General features: G+C 52.2%; 1 protein-coding gene, 1 long non-coding RNA gene and 1 other non-coding gene across 3 annotated transcripts in view; 1 reads left to right on the forward strand and 2 right to left on the reverse strand.

The window, feature by feature from the left end:
* LOC109308864 (collagen and calcium-binding EGF domain-containing protein 1-like) overlaps positions 1–17,081 on the forward strand; it is a 30,510-nt gene extending 13,429 nt beyond the window's left edge. Inside the window, exons 3-11 of the mRNA XM_019533316.1 lie at positions 9,135–9,187; positions 10,241–10,375; positions 10,678–10,815; positions 10,985–11,091; positions 11,882–12,002; positions 12,466–12,614; positions 13,206–13,241; positions 14,723–14,758; positions 15,712–17,081. Of these exons, the coding sequence (XP_019388861.1) occupies positions 9,135–9,187; positions 10,241–10,375; positions 10,678–10,815; positions 10,985–11,091; positions 11,882–12,002; positions 12,466–12,614; positions 13,206–13,241; positions 14,723–14,758; positions 15,712–15,918 (982 nt within the window). The 3' untranslated portion in view covers positions 15,919–17,081. The remainder of the gene's footprint in view (positions 1–9,134; positions 9,188–10,240; positions 10,376–10,677; positions 10,816–10,984; positions 11,092–11,881; positions 12,003–12,465; positions 12,615–13,205; positions 13,242–14,722; positions 14,759–15,711) is intronic.
* LOC109308874 overlaps positions 740–22,080 on the reverse strand; it is a 23,545-nt gene continuing 2,204 nt past the window's right edge. The window contains exons 2-3 of the long non-coding RNA XR_002100720.1: positions 13,141–13,143; positions 740–832 (exon numbers count right to left, since the gene is read on the reverse strand). This is a non-coding gene — a long non-coding RNA (uncharacterized LOC109308874). The remainder of the gene's footprint in view (positions 833–13,140; positions 13,144–22,080) is intronic.
* TRNAR-UCU lies at positions 1,136–1,207 on the reverse strand. The gene has a single exon. It is a non-coding gene; the product is annotated as a tRNA-Arg (tRNA).

Consider the following 22,080-nt stretch of genomic DNA (forward strand, 5'->3'; position numbering starts at 1 on the left):
CCAGTCTAAACCTTCTCTCCCATAGCTTATGGCCATTGTTCCTTGTTGTTCCAGGGGTGCCCTGGTGAACAGATCATTGCCTACTTCACGTTGCTCTCCTCTTATGAATTTGCACACTGCCACAAGGTCCCCTCTCAGCCTTCTCTTGGAGAGGCTGAAAAGGTTAATGTCCCTTAGCCTTTCCTTGTAGGGCTCTCCTTGCAGGCCTCCAGTCAGACGCGTGGCCCTTCTTTGGACCCTCTCCAGGTTGTCCCCATCCCACTTGAATTGCAGCGTCCAGAACTAGACACAGTACTCCCGTTGCGGTCTGACCAGTGCCGCATAGAGGGGGAGCATCACCTCCCTGGACCTGTTTGTGAAGCACCTACGGATGTACGACAAGGTGCAATTGGCTCTGCCGACTGCTTCATCACATTGACGACTCATGTTCATCCTGGAGTCAACAGTGACTCCAAGATCTCTTTCTGCCTCGGTGGAGCTGAGAAAGTCCCCCCTGGCCTATAGGTACGATGCCAGTTCTTCCTCCCTAAATGCAGCACCTTGCACTTGTCCTTATTGAATTGCATCCTGTTGCTCTCTGCCCACTTCCCCAACCTATCTAGGTCAGCCTGGATCTGGTTCCTCCTCACCAGGGTGTTAGCTTCACCCCATAGTTTTGTGTCATCCGCAAATTTGGACAGGGCGCTTCCCACCCCCTCATCCAGATCACTGATGAAGATGTTGAACAGCACCGGCCCCAGAACTGAGCCCTGAGGGACTCCGCTGCACACATCTTTCCAGGTTGACACCGACCCATCCACCACCACTTTCTGAGTGCGACCCCTGAGCCAGTCTACCGTGTAATCATCCAAGGCAATATTCTCAGTGTATTAATAAGGATGCTATGGGATACCGTGTCAAAGGCCTTCTTGAAGTCCAGATAGATAACATCCACCTCGACTCCTGCATCTAAACATTTGGTGGCCTTGTTGTAAGAAGCAGCTAGGTTAGTCAGGCAGGAGCTACCTGCTATAAACCCATGTTGGTTACCCCTCCGCATCACATTAGCCACCTCCCACAGATGTGTTTCTTGATAATTTTTCAATGGTTTTCCCAGGGATAGCGGTAAGACTGACTGGTCTATAGAAAAAGGAACTGCGTTGGCTGGGAATCGAACCCAGGTCAACTGCTTAGAAGGCAGCTATGCTCACCACTATACCACCAATGCCAGGCCCAATGCTTCTGAGCAATGCTAATTGCCTATCTGTAACAGCAGTGGCATGACCAGCCCTTTTATTGGCACTAGGTACTGTCTAAGTCACTAAGATCCAAACATTTCTCTCCTAGGCTGCATAGTACAGAGAAGAGCTAATCCATGAGACTGTTGTGGGGAGAGGAATGAAGGTGCAGGGTACTGTCCCACTGAGGGACAAGCATGTTAACTAGAAACCTCTGTTAAAATGAGAAGCAGCAGTATAATCAAATAGGGCAGTTGTCACTAGCCTTCAGAGTTAACAGGCTAGGGGGAAGCCTATGCCTTTTTGGGGTCATTAGCTAGAGTCCGATCTATCTTGCCAGTGTGTGATGCTATTGGATCTACTGGAGACACTTCACATCCCTCCAAGCTAGGGCAGAGTCTGACCCTTCCCTGCTTCTACAGCCAGTGCTGTGGGAGGTCACATGCACAAAGGTTTCCTCCGTAGGCAGAGTGGCTGGAAATTTCAACTCAGTATTAAATAACCAGCTGGAAAGAGGCCACGGGCTACTCTCCAGAGCCATCAGTGAAGGGCTGGAGTGGGGGGCTTTCCATTGCCCCCACCCCCATGCCTACTCCAGCAAGGCTAGCAGAGACAGCTGCTGCTCTGTGTTCCCCAGCTCTGGGGCAGGTCACCCAAGCATGCAGCAGGAACCAATGCTGGCTCAGACAGCAGGCTTTTCCTGTGGTTTGCCGTGCAAGTGAGAAACTGCTGCTTTCTTTAGGGCTCAGCCCTACTTCTTTCCCTTCCCATGGCCAGGTCTATATGCCAGAGATCTCTGAGTGCTTTGCAAAGACAACTGGTCAGCTGGGGAAACTGAGGCACTGGGAGGTGCCCAGGTGTATCAGTGAATCGGTGGCAGGGCCCACCACACGGAAGCCCAGAGACCCCAATGCTGAGGCTTGTGCAGGATTAGACCATGCTGGTGTCAGATGCAGCCACCTCTGTTCTATATGTTGTGCCCAGCCCCATCAGCATCTACTGTGCTTCCTCCGTGTCTCCGCTCCAGCCCAGCTTCCTTCCCTGGCTCCGCCCCTGTAGTACTGGGAGGGGGCAGGAGCTGCTCTGACTTTACCAAACATGGCACAGATGACCTAGAGGCAGCACTTGGGGCTGGCACCCTTGGGGAAACCAGCCAATCGGAGACACAACTGCAGCCCCAGCGTGAGGAGGGAGAAGCGACAGGACTGAACTCTCCAACAACTCAAGAGAGAGCACCCGGCACACACCGGCTAGGGACTGAAGTTACACATGAACCAGTATAAGTGATCAGAAACTGGTTTGAATCTGTAGCACAACCAAAGTCCTGTGCATATAAACTGCTTTCAAAATGGCAAAACTGGTTTAAGATAAACCCAGGTGGATATAGTATCAGATTTAACTGATTTAAATTAAATTGGTTTATTGAACTTCTGTCGCAGATCCCCTCCAGATTCAAGTTAACTCACAGTCCCCCAGGATCCCAGGGTGCTTTGCATCTCCCCCACAACCCCCTCCCCTCCGGCTCCTTTGCAAGGTGGGTGAGCAGGAAGGCATGCTCTAACACCCCCCATCTTCTGGCTTGGGCCACTGCAGGCATGTGGCTGCATTTCTGGAATCAAAAGTGAAAATCTGATCACTTGCTTGTCAGTTCAATCTACGCAGCTTAGACTGACTTGCAAAGATGGAATCAATTCAGCCTTGGGATTTTTGACTGTCTGTACTTAGCCACTAGGGTCAGAGTTTGCTTGCTTCCCCAGCACTCAGGAAAGCTGGTGCGAATGAACCTTTAAAGCAGGCCCTGGAGCCCCACACAGATACTTCCATTCAGAATAAAAGTGAACGTGATTCCATGTAGCTTCCCACACTTCCACAAGGGCCTCCCTCGCACCCTGAGCGGCCTGCCTTCCAGACCTGCCCTTCACATTACCAGCTCCACTTCACACTGCCCTGTACTCACTCGGCTCCAAGGGCAGGAGTAGGAGTCATGGGCAGATCTAGGGTTTTGAAGAGCGGGATGCATGCAGTGAGGTCCATCACCATATATAACACAACACACATTTTTCTCCAGGTAAAAAGAAGCTAGAAGCTTTATTAATGTGGTAAGGGCCAATGGCTGCATTACTCAGTTTAAGATTGAAGCAAAAACAATCACAACTTTTTAAAAATGAGTTAAAAACAGTCTGCAGGGCCTGTGAAATAGGAGCTACTTTACCAGGAGCAGCTAACATGCAGCAGAATTGCAGAAGAAAGGATAGCTTTATAAGTGGAACATCAAGACCATTCAGAAAGGAGAGATGGTCATTAACACATGTAGAGTGAAGGAACTTTTGACCTCCACTCCTGTCCCTGTTTTTTTCATTATTTGTCCCCAGTAATTGTTATCCGTTTCTGTAGCCTCCCCGTCTGAGGGAGGCTAAAAGGTTACCTGGTGGGGCTGGGCCCATGCCCCTGACGGATGACAAATAGGCCTGTGGAATGAAGCGTTCAGAAGGAATCAAGTTGAGCCACAATATCAATCAACTCCCTCACTGCTGCCTGAATAGAAATGCTGCTGCCACTGCCAGACATTTGGTCTTAAACTTCGGGTAGACCAGGAACCAAACATGGGGTGTGACTGCACCACTGCATGCCCTCTCCCCTCCCCTCCCAGATTCACCCCTGCAGGGAGTTACTGGCAGCTGTAACTAGCTGGGCTGTACTGAACGACTACAGGGACCCATACAGGTCTGAGGCACTTGAGCCAGCCCACTGTAATTCACAAGGCTGGTTAATTCAGATTAACATTCCTCAGCATCCCTGTGCAGACCAGCCTTCAAGAGAGCATGGGGCTGGGAGCCCAAAGCCAAGCTGTCTTTATCCAGCCTCTGTAAATAGTCTCCCAAATCAAGAGCCCCAGAGTCCTGACGTATTATTACCCACCCAGAGATACATGAAACAGGCATCCCTTGATAAGTGATACATAGGGACTGGGTAGGGGGTGGGGGGGTTCAGCATAGCAAGCTGGAAAGGAAGGTGATCAGGGTATTACACACCCAAAGAACTGCAGCAATCCTAACTGCCAGAGGAAAGTACTGAGCCAATCCTGGATTCAGGCAAGGGGTTGGCTGTTGGCATCTCACAGCTCTCGAGAGATCATGGCTCATTCCTCTCTCTTCCCTGCTCCATTGGTATCCAGTAGGAAATCCAGATCCCTTCCCTCCTCCCTCTCACCCTGAGCTGTATGCATTTGGTACTTCCTCTTTGCACCATCAGCACTGTTTTGCACTGCCCTCCACCCACCCGGCTCCTGGGGCAGAAGAGGGAGTTACCAGCAGCTGCAACCATCTGGACTGTACTGAGTGACTCAGGAAGGGCCTGAACAACAGGGCAGACACCTGAATCAGAAACTCACCCCACTGAGTTCCCACACCAGGGAGACAGTGGGACATGGGGAGCAAGGGCAAGCAGGCTTAGACTTGTGGGGCTGGGGATTGGGAGCCCTTCCCTAGGGGGGCAGCAGGCCATACTCTGTCTGATAAAGGGTCTCCAAATGGGCACCTCATGGAGCTGCTCTGTATATAAGAAGCAGGAGGCATCATGTAACCTGACAGACGCCTGGTAAATGGAGATGGGGGAGCAGCAAGGCTGGAAGAGAGCCAAAGGAAAGGCCTTCAGTGGGAGGAGAAAGGAGGATACTGTGGGCTGGGCGGAGAGAGCTTGGAACAGCTGAAATCAGAGGGGCCTAAGAAAGGAGTCCCAGCTCTCCGTGTCCTGTGGGCTGAGCTCGGCCATGGCATGCTCCATAGGCACCCTTCCCCTCTCCCCCTGCCATACAGGGAGCACTTTGTGCCCTGGTTCAGTGACACCATAAGGCAGTAGAGAATAAGGGCCCAGGTTTGGACCATTCCACACCTCACACTTTGTGCATTCATTTTGCACTAGTGCAAATGGTTGCACAAGGGAACGAGTCAACCAGCAACTGAGCCCAAAAAGAGCAGTGGATGGAGACCCTGCAGAAGTCTCACAGGATTGTCACTAGCCTTCAGAGTTAACAGGCTAGGGGGCAGCCTACACCTTTTTGGGGTCATTGAGCTAGAGTCCGATCTATCTTGCCAGTGTGTGATGCTATTGGATTTACTAGAGACACTTCACACCCCTCTCTGCTTCGACAGCCAGTGTTGTGGGAGGTCACACTCCGTAGGCAGAGTGGCTGGAAATTTCAACTCAGTATTAAATAACCAGCTGGAAAGAGGCCACAGGCTACTCTCCAGAGCCATCAGTGAAGGGCTGGAGTGGGGGGCTTTTCCACTGGCCCCACCCCCATGCCTACTCCAGCAAGGCCAGCAGAGACAGCTGCTGCTCTGCGTTCCCCGGCTCTGGGGCAGGTCACCCAAGCATGCAGCAGGAACCAGTGCTGGCTCGGACAGCAGGCTTTTCCTGTGGTTTGCCATGCAAGTGAGAAACTTACTCAGAGACCAGGAAACATTAGGGACAAGGCCACCGCACCTTGATTGCAAGCTTGCTGGGCCTGGGGCTGTTTTTCCTGTTCTGCGTTTGTAGAGCACCTCGCACCCTGTGTCCCGGTCCGTGACTGGGGCTTCTGCAGTTCAGATTGTTACTAACAGTGCATCCCAGCCCTTCCCTTCAGCTCTCTCTCAGTGATGGAAACCTGGAAACGGGGAAGGGGGAGTGGGTTCTGGTCAGGGCTCAGAGAGGAGCACTGAACACACCCGGCCTCATTCCAAAGCCTTCCTGGGGCGCAGCCCATCAGCACGCAGCTCCACACGGCCACTTCTCATTTGGACAACATGCCTGAGCTCTGGCTTTCATTAAGGTCCAGAGGGCAGCAGGAAGTTTTTCCTTCCAAGCACGTGGCTCCTCTAAACTACATTAGGCTGAGCTAGACTCGGGGTCTGTGCAGCCCTCATTTTGCAGCCTCCTTCTGGCAGGCAACCCAGCTCTCTGGGCACCAGCAGGAGACCTCTGGCAGCAATGTTGCACCTTTGCAGGGATGTGCTGGGGCGGAGCAGTGCCTGGTGCTAGGGGGGACTCCAGCTGCTGGCTGGGTATCTGACAGGGAGCTTCAGCTAAGCTGTGCCAAGGGACAAGCTCAAAGCCAAGGGACAAAGCTTGAGCAAGTCAGCAGGTGACAACCTAGTGGTGCAGTAGGAACACCAGACCCCAGTAAAACCCACACCAGTCCCCTCTGCTGATCATAGGATCATAGAAAATGAGGGTTGGAAGGGACCTCAGGAGGTCATCTAGTCCAACCCCCTGCTCAGAGCAGGACCAGCCCCAACTAAATCATTCCGGCCACAGTTTTGTCAAGCCAAGCCTTAAAAACCTCCAAGGATGAAGATGCCACCACCTCTCTAGGTAACCTGTTCCAGTGCTTCACTACCCTCCCAGTGAGAAAGTTTTTCCTAATATCCAACTTAAACCTCCCTTGCTGCAACTGGAGACTGTTGCTTCTTGTCCTGTCATCTGCCACCACTGAGAACAGTCCAGCTCCATCTTCTTTGGACCCCCCCCACCTTTTAGGAAGTTAAAGGCTGATATCAAATCCTCCCTCAGTCTCCTCTTCTGCAGACTAAATAAGTCCTGTTCTCCACAGAAGTCATGTGCCCCAGCCCCTGAACCATTTTCATTGCTCTCTGCTGGACTCTCCAAGTTGTCCACATCCTTTCAATGGGGGGAGAGGAGGGGACTGGATACTAGTACTCCAGATGTGGCCTCACCAGTGCAGAACAGAGTGGAATAGTTACTGCCCTTGATCTGCTGTCTGTGCTCTTACTAATGCAGCCCAATATGCCATTAGCCTTCTTGGCGGCAAGGGCACACTGCTGACTCATATCCATCTTATTGTATGCTGTAACCCCCAGGTCCTTCTCTGAGGAGCTGCTGCTTAGCCAGCCAGTCCCCATGCCATAGCTGATGCTCCTTGCCAAGTGCTACTGGGAGAGGGCAGGCCAAAAGATGTCCCATTTCAGTCCCCTGCAATCCACTCAGACACCCTACCACACTAAGTGCTGCTGTGCTACAACAGCCTATCACCTCTGAGACTTACCATGAAGGACAGGTATCAGGAGAACAAGAAGATTTGTGGCTGGCTTATGGTGGTAAGGCTGATTGCCTATCACAGGTGGGACAGACTGCAAAGTGCCAGTCACTGGTGGTGTTGAGCAGGCTGCTGCTGTTTCCCTTAAAAAAAATCATTTTCCCTTAAAAAGATCAAGATCTTTGGCCTAAGTCCTGTATGGCTTGGGCCAAAGAGAATCAGACAGACTAAGTCAATCAGGCTATAGGTGTGTGGGGATTAGTCTGCAGGTGAAGGGATCTTCCTACATGGCAAGTGTGTAAGTGATCACAGTGAGCCCTGTTTTTGAATGGGCAGCAATAATGCAGTGATTGACCATGAGTGCATGCACGTGAGAGTCAGGACTCCTGGGTTTTTATTCACTGCCCGGCTACTGGACTCCTGCATGGGATCACTTCACTGCTCTGGGCCTGGGGCTTGGCTCAGCGGATCAGACCCTCAGGGCAGCAAGAGCCTGGGATGAATAATGGACTGGCCAAGAGGTGTGAAAAATAAAGGGCAGCAGAGTCCGTTGTTTTGGAGCAGGGCTAAGAAGCCAAGTGGGGAGATCCTCCCACCCCCTGCCTTTAGTTAGGATAGCTCAGTGAGCCTCTGCCCAGAGAAGGTGGCTGGGAGGCAGCTTCCAGCTGCCTCAATTTCCTGTTTGTAGCACAATTGCCAGGGGTTACATGGGTCACTCACATGAAAGGGCATGAGCACCTGTTTGCTTCCCCTCCCCAGGGCCTCCTCCAGCATGTTCCACCCCCTGCCTCTGACTGCAAACCCCACCCTGGGTTTCTTTTCAAACAGCTCCCAACAGCTGGAGGAGGCAGAGGAGAAACAGTGGTGGTGCTGCTCTCTGGTGGCAGAATTTGCCATCACAATCTTCTCTGGGCACAAGAAGGGGCTTCCAGCTCTGCTGGGCTGGAGGAGAGAGGGAAGTGGGCAAAGTGGGTGCATGGGGAGAAGGCACATATGCACCACAGGCTTCATCAGAGCTACTTGGCTGGTTGGCCCTGGAGCCTGAGCCTGGGAGAGGTAGAGGCACAGCTGACAAAGTGATCCATGCCTGGAGCTGCTGCAGAGACAGTGTTGCCAGGTGTATAGACCAGGGGTTGGCAATGTTGTTGAGCACAGTGCCAAAAACACCTGCAACCTCAACTTGTATGATGTTGGTATGCCAGGGCAGACAGTGGGGGAGCCGTGAGGGGCCCAATCTTTGGTATGGCAGCATAGCCTTGACCCCTTCCCCGCTATGCACCCTGAGGCATGAGTACCAAGCAAAATGCCTTCGCGTACCACATTCTGGCACATGTATCATAGGTCACCTACCCCTGGTATAGACCGCTGATCTAAATGAGACATGGGCTCTATCCCCAGCTCTGCTCCTGCCCTGCTGTGCCACCTTGAACAAGTCCACGTGCCTCTGTCTGCTCTTCTCCAGTCTTGCCTATTTAGCATCCAGACTCCTCAGGGCAGGGGACATCTCTGCCAATGCCTGGATCTCAGCCACTATGGAATCAATAATGGACAGTCCAAAGCAAGCACCCAAGAGTTTTGTTTTGCACAGGGGAAATTATAAGATCAGGATGAGTATTAAGTCCTTAAATCCTTCCAGGCCAAACTCCCCAGTGCCCAGTGCTCAGAGCCTGGCTGAGTGTGGTCTGCTGGGTGTTCTGATTGGATAGGCCTTCAGGACTTGGGCAAGCAGGTACCATCACTATTGGGTGGGCCAGCATCCCTCCACTAGCACTGGAGCAATGCCCTGGGGAGTCAGACCCTGTATTGTCCCTTGATTATTTGTGGCAGGAGCTAATTGCATGGGGGAAGGTGGTTGCTGACATGGCTTTTTCTCACCCCAGGAGGCAGTGCTGCGAGGGCTACAGGTTTGTGATGGGCCAGTGCATCCATGAAAGTAAGTATGAAAAGGAAGGCTCTGGCACATGTTGCTTGCTGTGTCCCCACGTGCCCCCTGAAGCCACTCACATCACTGATTTTGCTACCCAGCTGAGGGGATTACTCAGTCAGACCCGGCCTGGTGTAACACCATGCACCTGTGCTGTGAGTTTGGCAGATAGTGCCACATGGGTTGGATGTCAACAAGTTTGTCCACTCCTCCTGCCAGAGCCTTGGGATGTTGGCTTGCAACAGAGGGGCTCATACTATGCAATGGGAGTCGAAGACATCTTGACTTCTGGGTCTGCCAGCTTGTGTCTCAGCAGACATGACTTTGGCTCGCTATACCACAGTCTATGCTGGATGGGCAATTGCCTATGCCATTTGATTTGGAGATGGGTCTAAGCTATAGAGTCCTGACCTGGGTCTTCCCCAGAGTTCAGGGACAGGTAGATCTGGGGTGCTGCTCCAGACTGACCTGAAGGTGGGCAACTCTCCTGCTTTTGACCCTAGTCCAGCAAGGGTAGCTTGGGAAGCTGGTTTTTGCTCATGAACCTTGGGAGCTGCTACCAAACTGGTGGTTCCATTACAGAGGCAGTGCTGGGGCAGGCATAATAGGGGTGGGGGTCACTGAGATGTGTGCAGGGGCTGGGTCACTTGGGACTACTGGGAAGGGCCTGGAAGAAGGAGCTGGGTTGGGGGAGTTGGGTAGAAGGGGTAGACTGAAGTAACAATCTGAGTTACATGGAGGTACCTACTCATCAGTCTCCTTTCCATGCACATGCCTAACAACCCTTGGACAGAAGAAACCAGATTAGTAGCTGAGCTGATATCCAATGAGGTCAACGGTCATGTGGATTCATGCTAGCTGAGGACCTGGCTCATAGTGAGGGAGGGTGGGGGGGTAGGGTCCCAGATGCAGACCAGCTGTTGGGATGGGAAGAGGAGACCAGTCTAATCACCTGTGGGCTGCACTGACCGTGGCTTTCCCTACCTTGCTGGACCCAAAGCCCGAAGGTCTGGGAAAGGGTGTCTAGCACAACAGTGTGAGACTCCATCTGCCTCTTCCCAGGTGTGGACGTGTGTGCAGAGTTCCCTTGTGAGCAGCAATGCACGGATAACTTTGGCCGCATCCTGTGCACCTGCTTTCCTGGCTACCGGTTTGACAGGGAGCGCCACAAGAACCACCTCCACCCGTACTGCCTGGGTGAGTGACTCCCCTGGTGCAGGCCTGGATGGGACAGGCCCCTCTCTAGGACATTGTTCTGCCTCTTGCAAAGCCCTGGGGACACTTGGGTGACCTTTGCAGGAGAGCCACCTCCAAGGCAATCTAGAGCCTCCTAGAGAGCCACTGTTCCTAGGGGATCGCTGTGCGTGTCTCCCGCATGTCCTGGCCTGTAGGAGGCTATGAATATCCCTGGCTCCTGGTGAAGCTGCTGCCCCAGAGGCCTCCCCACCATGTGTATGCCCATGTCTGTGCTGAGACTGATGTCTCTCTGTCAACCCCAGACATCGATGAGTGCTCAGATGGCACCAGGGCCTTGTGCGACCAGCTCTGCACCAACATGCCGGGGAGTTATCGCTGCCATTGCCAGCAGGGCTATCACCTCGCACCCAATGGGAGAACCTGCTTGAAATCTGGGAATGGTGAGTCCTTTGGAGGTGTTGTGTGGCATCTGCTGCCCAAGCCCAGCCCTAGCTTGGGGAGACAAAGCTCCATCAGCCCTGCTGGAGCTCCCTTCACTTAGCCCCATCCTGAACCCAGCACCATGTCTCTCCCCGCTGCTGCCACTGCCCGTGTCTTGTGCTCTTGCAGTGACTCCAGCAGCCCAATCAGAGATCTTGATGGGTGCCAGGTCATGCTCCATAACCTGCGAGGAATTCAGCAGCATGAAACAGGCAGTCTCCCAGCTGAAACAGAAGGTGGGACAATGATGGGCATCTGGGTTTCTCCTTCCAAGCTGGGTTCAGACAGGCAGAGAGAGCAGTGCATGCCTTGTAGGGGTATGTGGGTCCAGCCCTCGGAGACCTGTGATATGGCTTCCTGGATGTCCGAGATCAAAAGGAACAGGTGCTCCAGAAAAGGGGGTCCACAGGTCATACTGCCCGTGTGGGCAGAGTGACAGCTGGGAGGAAACTCATCCAAGAGCCATGTTCAGGCCCATGCAGCGTTGATGTTGTTGCAGCCATTTGCACCAGTGTTGGGTAAGTGCCATCAAAGGAAGCGCATGCAGGAGGTGGGGTCATCTCCTAGCCAATCCCATTAGGGAAGGAGCATGCGGGCCACCTCCCAGCCAATCCCATGAGAGAAGGAACATGCAGGGGCAGGGCCATCTCCCGGTCAATCCCATTAGAGATGGAGCCTGCAGGGGGTGGAGCCATCTCTCAGCCAATCCCGTTAGAGATGGAGCATGCATGGGATGGAGCCACCTCCCCAGCCAGTCCTAGTAGACTGGGAGCAGATCTTTCACTGCAGAGACCTCCCAAAGGAGAGGGGTAGCTGCTGCCACCTCATTCATGTGCCATGTCTACCTTCTCAGAATTAATAGCCACATCTGTGTGCCCCTGGCAGCAGGTTCCCTCTCACTCCTAACCACTGTTTGAAGTCACACCATTGACACTGATCCCAGGGGCCCCTGAGCCTGCAGAAGTGGCTTAACCAACCCTTTTTATCTGTGTTTCTTTTCCTCCCTACCATCCCTGATTCCTCCAGCTGCTAGTTACTGGCCTGGATCACAGCAGCGGGAAGCCCTCACTGTGGGGTAACCGGAAACCAGCAGCCCCCTTGCACTGCCCTCCTGCCCCAGGGCTGCCGGGCCCACCTGGACCCCCAGGTACATCTCAGGGGTTTGATGTAGGCTATGAGATGCAGGAGAAGACAGCTGCTGGTCTGCCCTGGTGTATTGGCGTGGATCTGAACCTGCCCTGGGCTCTCATGAGGCGGTACCATTCTCCCACTGTCCAGACCTAGTGAGGATCCTACTTACCAGAGGGAAATAGTGGGGCTGGGTATGAGCGATGCAGTAACTGTCTAGGGGAAGAGTCGTGGATACACAGGGCAGTTACTAGAAGTCCTGTCTCTGACTGCATTCTCTGCTTGGGTTTTTGCTCTGCTCAGGGCAGGGAAACCCCTGGGACACTTATTAGGGCCTAGGGCAGAATGGATGGTGCCCTGTGAAGGAGAGTGGATACCCATGCAAAGCAAAGCTTAGGTAGAAATGTATGCCCCCTGACCACCACAGGAATAATTGCATCCTGCTCCCTCCCCTAAATCAAATGGCCCTTCTCTGTGGTCAGGTGAGCCAGGCACAGCAGGGGAGAGAGGGAGTCCAGGCCCAATGGGCCCCCCGGGGCCTCCGGGAGTGCAGGGGCCCAGAGGAGACCTTGGACTGATGGGACCGTATCCTGACTTTGCCCATATCAAAATTGGACGCAGGGGACCAGTGGTGAGTAGCTGAACTCTGTCACCATTTGCTGCATTGTGTGTCCTGGGCCCATCTCCATGGCTCAGGAGTTCAGTCCACCATCCCCATCCAGCTTGGCCCTGGACAGTAGCCCCCTCTCCACACAGGAATCCTGCCAGACCCTCCCACCACTACTCCAGAGACCCAGCTTCTGCCAAGATCCGGCTTGCGGGCCCGTGACTCCCATACCCTCCCAAACATGGCTGGTGGACCCCCTCCCTCCACGTGACCCCTGCTCAACCATGGCTGATGGACTCTCCTCCACTTCCACATGACCTCTGCCCTCACTCATTCACCCACCCAGACCTGGTTGACAGGCACCGTGGCACCAGTCTGCCGCTCTCCTGACTAGTCAGGTTCAGGGGCTAGCTCCTCTCAGGCATAGATCCATTGCCATCACCATTCTCCACTGTGTCACCCAGATCCACTCAGTGGGCTCCTTCCTAGCCAAGCCAGCAGGTCCATAATGAACAGGCCTGTCCCAGACATGATGAACTCCAGCACATACTTGCTGCAGAGTGGGGATGATGGTGTTCATGCCTCTGCTAAGTTCCTTGCTGTTGCTTCTCCTAGGGCGCTCCTGGGGCACCTGGAAGGAATGGCCTAAAGGTACAGTGCTTCACAGAGCTATTTGTGTTTGTAATGCCCTAGAAGACACTAATGGGATCCATTGTGCTAGCCACTGTACATGCTCAAATTAAAAAGCTGCTTCCTGCTGTGATACTGCCAGCTGGGAACCCAGCCTTTTGTAAGGTTCTGATGCCTAATGCCAAGTCAGAGTTCCTGTGCAAGTGACTCATTTCCTTAGATGGTGAAAGCAAACATGATTGCCCAGTGCCTTTCCTCTTTGGTCATGGCTCATCACCAGTATAGACCCATTCCAATCTGTCTGCACTAGAAAAATTAATTCTCTGCTGGGGTGACTCATTGGTAGGAGCCAACAGGTACATCCAGTGTGAATGTGGATGGTAGCAGCCATGGCTCACGAATAGCTAATACAGACCCTCTTCCTAGCCACAGCCACCTCTTCAGCAGCAAAACTCTCCACAAGAGCAAGTGTGCTACCCAGTGACTGATGCATCCCACTCAAGAAGCAGCTGCATATCAGTGCTGCATGAGCCATCTCTGAACTGGCCCAGTTTGTTAAAGCCCTTTGCTGTGAGAGTCTGCATCTGGGCGAGATCCACCATTGCTAAGATAGCTCTGAATGGGAAATGGTATTCAGTGAGTACAAAGCTGTTGTCCTCGTGAGCTAGCTTCAGGGGTGGATTCTTGCCCCGCAGCACAATCCAGGAGAAAGTTAACCTCCTCATCTGGAGAAGAGACGTCATCTAACAGCATGAACCAACACTGTTCTGGGTTTTATGAACAGGAGCATGACTTACAAATTAAAGGATGTGATTCTTCCACTTTGTTCAGCACTAGGGAGACCTCACCTGAAGTACCATGTCCCGCTGTGGGCCCCACACTTCAAGAAGGATGTGTAAAATTGGAAAGAGTCCAGTTCAGAGCAACAAAAATTAGTAGAGGTCTGGGAAGCCTGGCTTATGAGGAAAGGCTGGATGAATTAGGGTAACTGAGTTTGGAGACGAGAAGACTGAGGGGGGATTTGATAACAGTCTTCAAATACCTGAAGGTCTATTACAAAGAGGGTGGAGATGGGTTTTTCTCTGTGGCTGTAGGGGACAGGACTAGGAACAACGGCCTGAAGCTGCAGCAGAGGAAGTTTAAGTTGGAGATTAAGAGGAACTTTCTGACTAGGAGGGTGGTTGAGCATGGGAACAGACTGCCTAGAGAATATCCATCCCTGAACATTTTCAAGAGCAGGTTGGATGGGCACTTGGCTGGAACGGTTTAGTCAGAGGTGATCCTGCCTTGAGCAGAGGGCTGGACTAGATGACATTGCATGGTCCCTTCCAGCCCTACCTTCCTAGGATCCTATACTGTGTGACACCTCCCCCTCCAAGCCCCGACCCCCAGCACTGCTATCAGACAGGAGGTTTCTACAGTGATTCAAGTCACCTGAGCTGCTCTGCAGCAGGAAACACATCACTGCTTCTCCAGGCTCTGACATATGATTTCTCTTTCAGGGTGAACGAGGATACCCTGGTCCCCAAGGGCCACCGGTAAGAGCAAGCCAGATGGAAAACCCACTTGCAGTGCTGTGTCTTAGTCAGTGTAAGGTCAGGTGGGTCCATGCCTTGCTCCTTAGGCCAAGTGAGTGGGAAACTCTACTGGTCTGACTGGGTCACCCTTTAGCTCTCTTTGATAAAGTGTTATAAGATGCAAGGCAATGCAGCGTCCATCCCTGTGGGGCTACTCCTGAGTAGAAGGTCAGTGTGAAGCTAGCTGGGTGGGCTGTTGTCACACATGCCATGGAGTTATATCCATCAGGCTTATGGTGAGTTAAGCTCTGACATATTGCTCAGGGCTCTACAGGACACAAGCCAAAGACATTCCCTGCCCTGACTCCTTTTATTCGAGTAGGCAGGAAGGGGAAGAGGGGACACACTGGGGAGTCCAGTGGAAGGAATAATTGTCATACTCATAGCCAGACTCCCTGGTGTCAGTCGGTGAAGCTCTATTGAATTCAGTGTCTGAAATAAAAGCCCCTTAGATGGAAGAGTATTGTGCTCACAATTACCGAGGACCCACCACTAAAGTCTGACCAGTTTGCACCCATCCATGTGCATCAGCACAGTGGTGCAGTGCTCCCCACACAATCCTTTCTCAACAAGACCCTCCCAGCTGTGTGGAGGGAGGAACCCATATGCGGCAGCCACCAGATAAGCAGAGTCCTGCCTCCCTGGTCCTCCCTGCAGTGGTGGAAGATGTCAGCCACTCCTCCATGCAAGCATGGTCCCTTTCAGCCACACTTTCCCCAGCCCTGAACACCCACTCTGCCATACTAGCACTGAGCTCCTGTGACCCACCACCATTCACAGCTTGGTGAATTGAGATCTGGCCTTTATATTTGGCCAGCACTGGAGCCCAACCTAGCCTGGCTCCATCATCCCAAAACAGTAGGACAGTAGAGACCTAGTCACACAAAAAGCCCATGTTCCTTGTCTGCCCACAGGGCCCTCCCGGCTCCTTTGACTTCCTCCTCCTGATGATAGCTGACATCCGAAATGACATCATTGAGTTGCAGGAGAAGGTTTTCAGCCAGCGGCGGAGGATGGAGTTTGAGCTGCCACTGGCCAGGAGCAAAGACCCAGATATGCGTGAATTGGGGTCTGGGCAGGAGGAGCCGCTGAGGCCTAGATCTGCACGCTCAACCACATGACCTCTGTGCCAGCATTTGCTACCCTGCAACCACACTCATACTTCAGAGGACCATGACACTCCATGGATGCTGGACACAGCAGATGTCTGGCCTAAGGAAACTGCTGGGATCTGCCCTCACACTTGCCTTCCAGAGTCTATTTATTACAAAAGTCAGATGTTATTTTTTTACAAGCAGGATGATGGGAGAGGCTGAATTTTTATACGGCTGTTTCTACCTCCCTGAGAGGAAATGGGACCAGCAGGAAGATGTCCAGATCCAAGGAAACCCTGGCTGGGCTTCTCATCAGCAGCCCAGATCACACTGTCAGGCTGCCTTCAGGTGAATAGAAGGAGCGTGTTCCCAGACCTTTCCCCATAGGAAGTCAACTGGAAGTAAAGTATTTAATTTAATTTGGCCATTGGCTTCTTCAGTCTGCCCAAGCTTCCCAGAAGAACTGGAGGTGGGGAAAGGGAGGCAAGTGCCTAGAGTTCACACTATGAGGGGAAATCGGTTGTTGGAATCCACCCATCGAGTGCTAACAGATAAGCGGGAAGGAAGGAGTGAAACCCAGAGAGGCAAGACAGTCCTCTCCCTTCCACCCATCCAGGCCAGGATCAGTGGTGATTTCAGTGTGTGCAGTAGGCTGGGCCCATCCAAAGGAAAATTCCCTCAGTGACTTCAAAGCTGACTCTGTTTCACATACCCACTCCTAGTGGCATGGGAGGCCACTACCACCATGGCAAACAGAGCTGAGTCATTGGGAACTCATAGGTTTTGCTCCACAGAGCTGAAGTGTGATCTCCCCACCAGTCAATGACCCACCCAAAACCATGGTTTAGCCTTCCCTTAGGCAGACAGGGTACAGCGAGCAGTCAGGGGAAAATTGCCACCCATGCCGCGCTCTCATAATCTCAAGAGAAGAACTTGCCAAGCACACCCCTGAGGATAGTCATCTAGAAGCCAAATGCAGGTGGGAATCTCAGCTGATGTCACCCAAAGCTTGTTGTGGACTCTTCAACTTGTAGATCGCATGAATCTAGACCCTTCTTCTTGTCAATGACATGAATGTAGGTTGGTAGTCTTAGAGTGATGTTGTAGCCATGAAGGTCCAGGAATGATAAGAGAAGCAAGGATGTTTTGGGTGATACCTTTTATTGGACCAACTGCATAGTTCGACTAAAGCTAGACCAGCTTTTGCATGCAAGGCATTCTTCTTCAGGTCTGCAGTAGTGGTTGTTTTTCTCCTCAGACCTGAAGATGAATGCTTGGCATTTGAAAGCTTGTCTGACTTGACCCCAGCTATGCAGCTGGGCCAACAAAAGATATTGCCCCCCCCCAAATCCTCACCGTTCTCATGAATATGAATCTGGGTTTGCATTTCCTTGTACTCACTTCTGAATTTGGTCCTCAGGCTCCCCATACCTGTAGAGAAGGTATGAACACAGGAAAATTAACAGGCTCATTTTCTCAACGGGTAGCCAGGCAGTCAAAGTATATAGACTAAAGAGTTTTTATGTGAGGTGGGGTATATACAAGACATTAGTTTCTCCACAGTAGTTGTCTGCATACCCACTCCTAATCCCATGGCAAATGACAGCTAAACTGTGGCAATTTATCCTTGTTTCATTCTGGGGAAAGCAGCCCTGCTTTAGCTTTCATGAACCCCATAATGGGAGTGAAAGTTACCACAAAGTCGCTGATACACAATCCAATCCCCTGCTTTTTAACTTGGTATAATTTGTTCATCTGGCCAAACCTGGGGAAAATGTCACTGGGATATGAGCACAGCAATGAGTCCATCGCATGCTTGGCTCGAATAACCTCCAGCTCATTGATCACCATCTGAGTGTTGCTAAACCTACCGCAGCGGGTGCATCTACACATTCATTAATGTGCTGTAGTTACTGTAACCAAGTACCAAATCAACGTGCAAGAACTGGTACTGCTGCACAGTAGCACCGGTCCATGGCTTTTTAGTGACGCTAACTGCACAGTTACCTAATACTACTATGCAGTAGTGTATTAGCATGGGTTTTGCCCAGCACGCTACTGTGCAGTGTTATTAAGCTACTGCACAGTTAAAGTCTCATGTAGATGCACCCAGTAGTATCTAATTCCTCCAAATAAGCAGAATCCTTTATTGTTTCAGGCACTGTAGAAACACACAGGCTACATCTACCCTCTGGCTTCTGCTGGCCTAACTATGTGAGCTGGGGGGGAGGGGAAGTGGTGTGATTCTGAACCGACCCAGCTGGACATGCAGAAGTCTCTGTTGTAGACAGTTGTAATAGGTACGCTGTGCCTTACACATAGGGTTGATTTTGCAGATGAGATGTGGTTTTACTGTACTGGGATGGCACTATTTTTCTGGGGGAGCAATGCCCAGGCTGGGCTAGTGCACGGTATAGCAGTAGGCAGGCTGCCTGTCATCTGAGAATTTCAGCATGGCTCCATTCATTAACTGAGCCCCCCAGCACCCAGGTGAGCACCAGAGCACTATTATTGCCCCCATTTTGCAGAGTGGGAAAATCAAGGCACAGAGTGGCTAAGTGATATACTCAAGAGCACATGGCAAATCAGTACCAAAGCAGAGGTGAGACTGCAGTTCCTGGTTCCCAAGCCTCCCTTCAGTCCACTGGAGTACTTGGCTTCCACAAAGAGCTGGATGAGGCTCCTAAACCCAGACTGACTTGTAAGCAGAGGGAGGTAGGAGTCCAGAGAAGGACGCGGCTTCCCAAAGCCCTTCCTAGATTCCTTCCTGACCACTAGGCAAGGAAGTGGCTTGCTATTGGCAACTGAGCCAGGAGAGGGCGCCTGTTCCCTCCATCTGGCTCCAGCCTCCCTTTGGCATTGGCATGGCCCTACCCAGACAGCTGCAAACAGCTGTGCTGCCAGCATCCAAGTGAGCTCTACCCTTTCCTTGCAAACAACCGGGGGTCAGTGGCCCGTGCAGGGAGTCATAATGTGCCTTACCCCACTGTTGCTGGACCCCATCAACTTCTTGGTCTTGCTTCTCTCCCTTCCATCTCTCACCCTTGTGTCCCCCAGGGTGTACCCTGCACCTTGACTGCAGCTAAGGCAGGGTGCTACCATGGGGCTAGCCAACCTGAACCAGCTTAATCCCAAAGTGCAGTTCAGAACAGCACAGATGCTCCAGGGACTGTGGGTGCATGCGCTGGCTGCTAACAAATGCCCTTATGTCCTCGCTCAGGGGAAGAGATGAAGGAAGGGCAAGAAGGGGCAGTTCCTGTGGATGGTCACGTCTCCAGGGCTTCTAATGGCCTGGACCCCCACAAGGCACTGCTTACCCCACAGCAAGGGGACCCCAGGAGGACAGGTCCCCACGGTGGGGCACCCCCATGGAGCAGGGTGCCACTCCCCTTATGACCCATGACACTGCCCTCCCAACTGGCAGCACCCTTGCCCCAGTGAACCAGCCAAGCATGTCCCCCATGGCAGGGTGCCCACACCCACAGGGCAACCCCCCACCCATCACCTTTGGCAAGGCACCCCTTCTTTTAGCATGGTCCCCTAGTGCAGGGCACCACCCGAAAGGGAACCCCAGCAATAGGGGAGGCCGCCACAAGACTTTGTCCCACCTCTCCCTACAGGGGTCATGCCCCCAGCACATGGCCAGCAGCCAGATGTCCTCCCTGTGTGCACTGTAGGTGGGCCCCCCAAAAGATTTTGCCCCTTCCTCCAGGAAATGGCCTCTGCACCCTGTCTTCATTGCCAGGCAAGCAAAATCAAGTGGCACAGGAAGACTTGCCTCTGCTACAATCACCCCTGCTTTGCTGTGTAGAACCCCCCTCAGCATCTCCTCCCTCCCTTATGGGGAGCTCACAGGCCTTGGAGAAGTGCACCCAGGCCTGCAGTGAGGGGGCCCTGCTATCCACTCCTCCAGGGCAATTGATACCATGTACAAAGGGAGGCAAAGGGCCAGCCCTGCAGAGCCAGGAGGAGGAAAGACTGGTTTGAAGCAGCTCATTGAGCCGGGAGCTCTTCACAGCCAGAGCTTTGCGTGCAGAAAGCTCTTTTATCTCTCTATCTTCCCTTCTCCACCTCAGGACAGACTCCGTCCTCGCACGCTTTCCTTCCCTCTCTAATTAACATGGTACTTAATTGTACCTCTAATTACTTGGTGCAGCCAAGCAAAGCACTGCCTCCTCTCCAGATAGAGAAGGGAGAGAAGGCAAGAGCTGGATGGTGAGGGGTGGCCTTGGACCAGTAAGGGCCATTAATGGGAGACACAAGGCAGCAATTAGAGGCAAACAAGGCGAATGAGGGGGGTGTCCGCAGATGGCACCTCAGACCCCATTAGCAATGCTATCTAGACAGGCTGGCAGCTGCTGAGCCCAACCAAGAGAATGTGTCTGTGCGAGAAACCAGGTTTGGATCCAGATGCCAAACCCCTTGAAGTTCAGGCAACAGTTTCAGGGTCCTGGTCTAACTTATAATTAAATCTAACTAACAATCAAGGCCAATGGTTGGATATGGAAATGGGTGTAAATTCCAGTCCCCTCCCCTGGCAGCTCTCCACACATCCTCCACCAGCCAGTTCCTCAGCTGTTGTAATTAAGTACAGCTTTAACCCCTTCACTCCAGCTAAGGATGCAGCTCAGTGCAGATGGAGGTTTATGATTCAAGCCCATCTCTGAAAAAATCTTCACTTCAAGCAACTCAAAATGACTCAGATGTTTCCAGCACTCTGGAAAATACAAGAGCTCCGTTTTGTTAGAGGAGGAAGGTAAGAGAGCACTGAACTGAAACAAATTGGGAAACTTCCTCCTGAAAGAAGATGAGGTATTGTCCTAGGAGAAATTCTCCATCACTCATCGCTTTTCTGGTTTCTCTCCCAGAGGCTTAAGGACAGGTACTGTGATACCTGAAAGCTTGCCTGTGTCTATTCCAACCTTGCAGCTGGTCCAATAAAAGATATCACCCACACGAATTTTTCCCTCTCCCATGACTCTTCAGACACTCGTATGGTTAAGGTAACCAATGATCACTTCCTTGTGTTCCTGAGTAACCAATACTAGCAAGCAGATGGTCATGGGGAAGTCATCTCCTTTTAGTGGGAAGTTGGGCTGCTCTAAATAGCCTGAGTCTAGTATGGCTGTAAGCTGTGGTAGATGGCCCTTGATGGGCTGGGAAGCTAAAGGTTGGATGACCCTCTAAAAGATCAGCTTGCTGTCCACACCAACCTGGATCGCTTTGATGTTGAGATCAAGTTGAAAACAAGAGCTGGTTAAAAAGTTGTTGGGTTAAAACACAGGATCATGGTGAGGTTAACAGTTACATTGGTATAAGCAGTTACAACAGCTTATACCTGTGTCATCATCAGACTGTGATAGAACCATTCTTTCTATGTATAGCCTGAGACAACTCAACTTTAATGATGAGTTCACGGGCCCAGGCAGGCCTGATTTCCTTCCAGGTCACTCCCCCAGCTCTGTGGTAGCTTGCTTCATGGCCCAAGCACAGACTTGAGGGCCTGAATGTAGGAAATCCAGTTCCTTGGAGGCATTCCCAGATTGTCTGCTTTGGGACAGCGTTAGAGAGTCACCACACTGAGTATCTCGGAGGCAGGTGGTCCCAGACCTCCACAGCCTAAAGCTCTTTGGGAGCCCATCAGGTTGACTATTCCTGAGCTGGGGGCTCCCTATCCTTTCACGGAGAATCTCAAACCTGTAGTTCTGATCCTGAATGGAACCAAGCACCCGCTCATTAGATAAAGGACAATTAATTGGCACATAGTTCATCCTCATCACAATGGCAATACTCATGTATCAGGCTTGGGCATACTGAAGAGGATCCCTCAGCTCCTTTCCATGTGATCTCTTTATTGACATGTGGTGTATCTCATGCAGCATACCATGTGCCCTCATGGGAACTGTGTGGGTGAAACTAGACAAAAACTATGCACCATAGTTTCATAGTTTCTAGGGTCGGAAGGGACCTGAGCAGATCATCGAGTCCGACCCCCTGCCATGGCAGGAAAGAGCACTCAGGTCAAACGACCCCAGCGAGGTGTTCATCCAGCCTCCTCTTAAAGACCCCCAGGGCAGGAGCCTGCACCACTTCTCTCGGAAGCTGGTTCCAGACCCTAGCCGCCCTGACCGTGAAGTAGCACCTCCTGATGTCTAGCCTGAATCTACCCTCTGCCAGCTTGTGACCGTT

The sequence above is a fragment of the Crocodylus porosus genome, unplaced genomic scaffold (genome assembly GCF_001723895.1).
Source record: "Crocodylus porosus isolate Cpor-Errol unplaced genomic scaffold, CroPor_comp1, whole genome shotgun sequence".
NCBI lineage: Eukaryota > Metazoa > Chordata > Crocodylia > Crocodylidae > Crocodylus > Crocodylus porosus.